Genomic DNA, 5765 nt, shown 5'->3' on the forward strand with positions numbered 1-5765 from the left:
ATACTATCCTTGTGAAATAAATGTGGCTATTGATTTAATAATCAATCAATTCCACAAATTGATTTTTTGGAAATTGTATAACGTACCAGAACACAATAATTTAAGCCCCCTCTAATGTCAAACAAATTACTTAATTTCAACAGCTTTGTGTAAGGTCGTACTAAAAAGAGGGACACGTATGTAGGTGAATTTTAAACAACCCAAGGAAACAGATTAGGATTTCTTTCGTCCGTAGATAAATTTTAGTCTTGGTTTACACTTATTACAGTAGGTCTGTAAATATGAAAATATACGGAAAAATGTAAGCTAGTGCTGTACCTACGTACATATAGCATAGTATGGTTAATCTAGTGTTATAACTAAGTACATGTACTACAACGTGAATATCTAATGTTAAAACTATGTGCATACACCACGACGTGGTTGTCTAGTTTTGTAATTATGTACATATAGCATAGCATGGTTAATCTAGTGTTATAACTAAGTACATGTACTACAACGTGAATATCTAGTGTTAAAACTATGTGCATACACCACGACGCGGTTGTCTAGTTCTGTAATTATGTACATATAGCATAGCATGGTTAATCTAGTGTTATAACTAAGTACATGTACTACAACGTGAATATCTAGTGTTAAAACTATGTGCATACACCACGACGTGGTTGTCTAGTTCTGTAATTATGTACATATAGCTTAATGCCATAATCTAGTGCTGTAAGTATGTACATACAGTATAATATGATCAATACAGTGCTGTAAGTATGTACATACAGTATAATATGATCAATACAGTGCTGTAAATATGGACAAAAGGATAATATAGAACTATATATCACAGTCTTACGAATAAATAGATGTTTGTCTGCGTTGACAACTACGGCGCTGCATTTTGAAATTAAATATCATTTGTAACTAGTGGCTTCAGAGCTTACATTGTAAACTAACTGATCTCGAGGTTTCAGGTAGTATTTCCTACAGCCCTGTTGGTATGTTTCTATATTTAGCAATTCTTTATATATAAATGCTTGTTTCAATGAATATTTAGGTAGTGCGATATTGTATGGTTCACATTAATCAAAGAATATCATGTACACAATTGTGTTTATAAAATTCCTTCCCCTGTTGTCATATATATAATCATATTATTGCATATTTTTGTAATTTTTCTTCAATACTCTGAAAGAGTCTGTAGTACTAATGGTTTAAGCTAACTAGATTATTTTACAAAAATCAGATTCTTATGAGTGTGGTGACATGAGCCCCAAAAGTGACTTGAACACCGATAGCGAAAGAGAACTGGTCCCCTGTTTTTATTGTAATAATGAAAGATATATGCAAAAGCTTGGTAAGTGTACTGCTTTATCCGTGACTGATCGAACAAAGTAACTGTTTACATTGGCTATATAAGCTTATTAGTATAGATTATGTATAATTGTTTACATATACAATACATCAGTATAATTCAGTGATGTAACTATGTAAATTCACCACAGGTGGTTAATCTCATGTTGTGGTTATATGACTATACCACAACAGCTTAATTTATTGATGCAAATATGTACATATACAATAACAGCATAATTCGGTGTTGCGATTATGTACATATAACATAAGAGCGTAATCTAATAGTGTAACTATGTACATGTAACATACAAGCATAATCTAATAGTGTAACTATGTACATGTAACATACAAGCATAATCTAATACTGTAACTATGTACATGTAACATACAAGCATAATCTAATACTTTAACTATATACATGTACCATAACTGCATAGCCCAGTACTGTAGTTATTTACATGTATCATGACAATATAATCTTGTATTGTCACTATGCACACAGTTTCTGACCTTTGAATTAGGAACGTTAGAAATCTCTTCGTGATCTAATTGTGAGAGATAGATTTATAATTTTGATTACGTAGACTAATTCTAAATGTAAATATTAAAATAAACGATTTATCAAAAAAATTCTAGATTAAAATAAATATTTTTTTTTGATATTTAAAACTTAAGCTTCAAGACGATTAGAAATTACAAACGTTTTCGTGTCGATTATTATATAGATTTTTTTCTTATTTTTAAAAGCTATATTTGGGTTTTTCTTTACATATTTTTGCTGAACTTCTTATGCATAATATATAGAAATTAAAATTTTCAAATTGAAATCATTGTCTTAAATTTTTCTGAATCCTTCCAAACTGTCTTCCTTTTGGTTGTGTCACCAGCTATCAAAAGCCAAGACACTGTACGAAGAGGAAGACCTCCGAAAACTGATGCTAAATGTAGAAACCGTCAAGGTGAGAAAACACAGTTATACATTCAATAGTAGAATTGAGTGGAAGCTGTGACGAGTACTTCAAAACACGAGTTATTGTTTTGTTGTTGTTTGTTTGTTTTATCGTATTTCTCACGATAATTATCGGCTCTAGCAGCCCCCCAGTGGCACAGCGGCATGTCTGCAGACTTACAACGCTAGAAACCGGGTTTCGATACCCGTGGTGGGCAGAGCACAGATAGCCCTTGTGGAGCTTTGTGCATAATTAAAAACAAACAAACGGCTCTAGCATTATTTTATTGTATTTATCACAGACATTATTTACTTTCACTTTTTTAATGCAATTCTCGAGAAAAAGTTGTTTGAGCGATACTGTTGTATTTGTAATCAAATCTGACTCTAACTATTTAGATCGAAACTATAATAATTTCAAAAACTTGCTTATAAATCAACGAGGACAATCCTATTATAGCAACTTAACTAACAATATTTAATCACGTAAACTACAGATTTTTTCCCCACATAATCTGAACAAATAATCTCTACAGTTTATGCGATTTTTATCAACATTTTCCGGCCTGATTGTTTCTAATACTTCGCCAAGTTTCGGCTTCTTAGGTATTATAGTGTGTATGTAAAGAGCATTCCATCGTCCAGCCTAATTAACGAGTTATGACATTGAATTGTGGGAGACAAAAGATAAATCTAAATGCTGTTTTTATATTCCTCTGTTTCTGAATTTGAAATGGACAAATGAAGAGTCTTATTAAAAACAATCTGCTGTTTACATGGTTTTATTACAAGGTTCAGGACTTTTGGTTTTTAATACTCAACCAGCTTTTGGCAATTAAACCGTAAATTAACAAATTTCATAAATCATTACAACAGATGACTGTAGCGCACAATGATTAAAATGTATTGATTTATCACTTAAGCCGTTCTATTTTTGGGGGCCGTAGTTGCGTTATAAGATCGATGGTCAAATTCCACTATTTGATTAAATTAGCTCAAGAGTTGGCGGTGTGTGTTGTTGAATAAATAGTTTTCCTCTAGCATATCAAATATGGATAGCTATCACAGACATTCCTTGAGTAGTTTTTCTGAAATTAGCGAAACATAAGCTAAAATCTCTTCCATTGCCATGGTGGCATATATGACATTCTCTGGCACGGAAGTGTGGAATTTTGTAATAAAAGACATTATCCTTCTACCTTCCCAAAGTTACCGGTTTCAAGTTTCAGATGAGCAATATAGTATACATTATTGTACGTTGTATTTTATCGGGTATCTAAAAATAAACCAGGCACTAAAAAAGTTGTTTACCAATAAACTTGGCAAAAATAAAGTGAACGATATTTTCGTCCAAATTCCAATAATATCTCAAGACATCTAGCTGGCTTAGGAAGTATAGTTAACCATTTATCCATGTTATAGATCAACAATATATATTAAGCTTCGTAAAAGTAGCATTAGTTCAAATCTTATTTTAAGCGCTATAATTTGGCTAACTATAAAAAACATATAATAGGTTATTATTTATAAAACACATAGAAAACATACTAATCGTTTAATAATGGCTGGAGACGGCTTGAATGGGTTTAGGGTTTAGACGTAGTTAGTATATATATTTGTCTGTCAGGATCAATACTGTAGAACTATTATATATGAGTTGTTAACGTAAATGTATTGCGGTTTTAAGTTACTGTTTTTAGAGGTTACCAGAATCGTTAAACTGGTGTAAAAGGTTAACTTAAGAGTATTCAGATTGAATTCACAGTACTTTAGCTGATCTACTCGACAATTCAGCATAAAAACAACACGAACACTCTCAACTCACTTTTCGTCAGATAGTTCACAAGCCACGTTTTCAATCGCAACATCGCTCGGTCTTTTCCGTTAATCATGGTACAAACACTATTGTAATGGGTACGATGGAAAAAGCTTAAGGATGGTCCGATTGGCACTGTTTCATCAGATAATTTACAAGATTTGTTTCATAGTTTGTTTTAAAAAAATGTTGAGACTTCTGCTTTTATGAGACAGTGTCTGACGCAGTTAGCTTATTTAGATATTCAGTCCAAGCGGGATTCGAACTTACAACTCTGCTTACTTGGTAGATGCTTTAGTCATATAACTTGTTAGCTAACCTTCAACACTCTTATTTCTAGTTGGCGCTATATATTAAGGGTTGGAATCATATTTTTATTGCTGCATGTCCACAGGTTGAGACCTGTAAATGGGCTGATTTAAGAGACATGAATTTCATGTGGTATTAATTCTGAAATCTTAAGTCGAACTTGGTATCGAATCAAAGATATTAACATCCCACAGCTAAGATTTACTCTTTTCTGATTTCTCTCCTTTGTGAAATTTGAAAGCTGTTCACCTTTAGAGATAAGCTATAAACTCCAGTTACAGCAGTTCCTAATGAGGCCTTGTTTTGTGAAACTGCGTTAAAGTTTTAACACTCTAATTACACTAGCTCGTAATAAGATCATGTTTAGTAACCTGCATTATAGTTCTAAAATCCCAGTTACAGCAGTTTCTAATGAGGTCATGTTTTGTGACCTGCATTATAATTCTAGCATACTTACCGGTAAAATAGTTACCAATTTCACAAACCCGCTTCTTTTCGCATATTCTATTAGAAATAGATATTTAGCTAATCTAAATAAATATTGTTTCAATGTACGATACTTTTTATTTTGTGAAAAATGTTGCAAGCTTTTTCGGAATTCTTTGCGTATTGATAGATATTTTACATAGTTTGTTTTCTCTAATTTTCAGGTACAGGACTAGGAAAATTGTGGGAGTTCATTCGTGATCTTCTTCTCAATCCAAACTACAATCCGGCTTACATTCGATGGGAACGGCAAGAGGAAGGAGTTTTTAAATTTGTTCAATCTAAGAAAATTGCCAAGTTGTGGGGTGACCGAAATCAGAACACGAAGATGACTTACGAAAAGTTAAGCAGAGCTATGAGGTAATAATGAAACAAAAGTTTACCCATTTCGTGAACATTCTATCTTCTGTATCTGCCGAAATAAAACAGTTTATCAATTAACTAGTATAATACTTGCATTAGTTTTTTTTTTTTTAATAGTGAATCGTTAGAGCCAAGTCCAGTTAAACTTGATATTTTTTTATACTTGACAATGTGATGTTACGATTTCAACGCCGAAAACTGGTGGATCATTGGAGACCAACAGGCGTGTAAATACTGTTAATAAAAAATGAAGTTAACTGCTGACTTCACATTCAATTAAAAAAACGTGTAATCAGTCCGCAAGAACGTCCTACACAAACAGATTTTAAAAGTTAAATCCAGAATAAATCATTGTACTCTAATTAATTTATATCATTAACGTCATTGCGACTGACGAGGGGGGGGGGGCGTCGTTTTATTCCCAATCCTCCTTGAGAAACCAGTCAGCAAGTCGGGAATTCTTCTTTAATCAAATACTATCTACTACGTATGTTT

The 5765-nt window shown here is 32.5% G+C and overlaps 1 protein-coding gene across 1 annotated transcript in view; it reads left to right on the forward strand.

Annotated features, from left to right (window-relative positions):
* Nucleotides 1–1237: 1237 nt before the first annotated feature.
* LOC106457406 (ETS homologous factor-like) overlaps nucleotides 1238–5765 on the forward strand; it is a gene marked incomplete at its 5' end in the record, with an annotated part of 8276 nt that continues 3748 nt past the window's right edge. Inside the window, 3 exons of the mRNA XM_022383335.1 lie at nucleotides 1238–1348; nucleotides 2235–2306; nucleotides 5072–5267. Coding sequence (XP_022239043.1) covers nucleotides 1238–1348; nucleotides 2235–2306; nucleotides 5072–5267 — 379 coding nt within the window. The remainder of the gene's footprint in view (nucleotides 1349–2234; nucleotides 2307–5071; nucleotides 5268–5765) is intronic.

This window comes from Limulus polyphemus, unplaced genomic scaffold, assembly GCF_000517525.1.
Source record: "Limulus polyphemus unplaced genomic scaffold, Limulus_polyphemus-2.1.2 Scaffold327, whole genome shotgun sequence".
NCBI classification, from domain to species: Eukaryota; Metazoa; Arthropoda; class Merostomata; order Xiphosura; family Limulidae; genus Limulus; species Limulus polyphemus.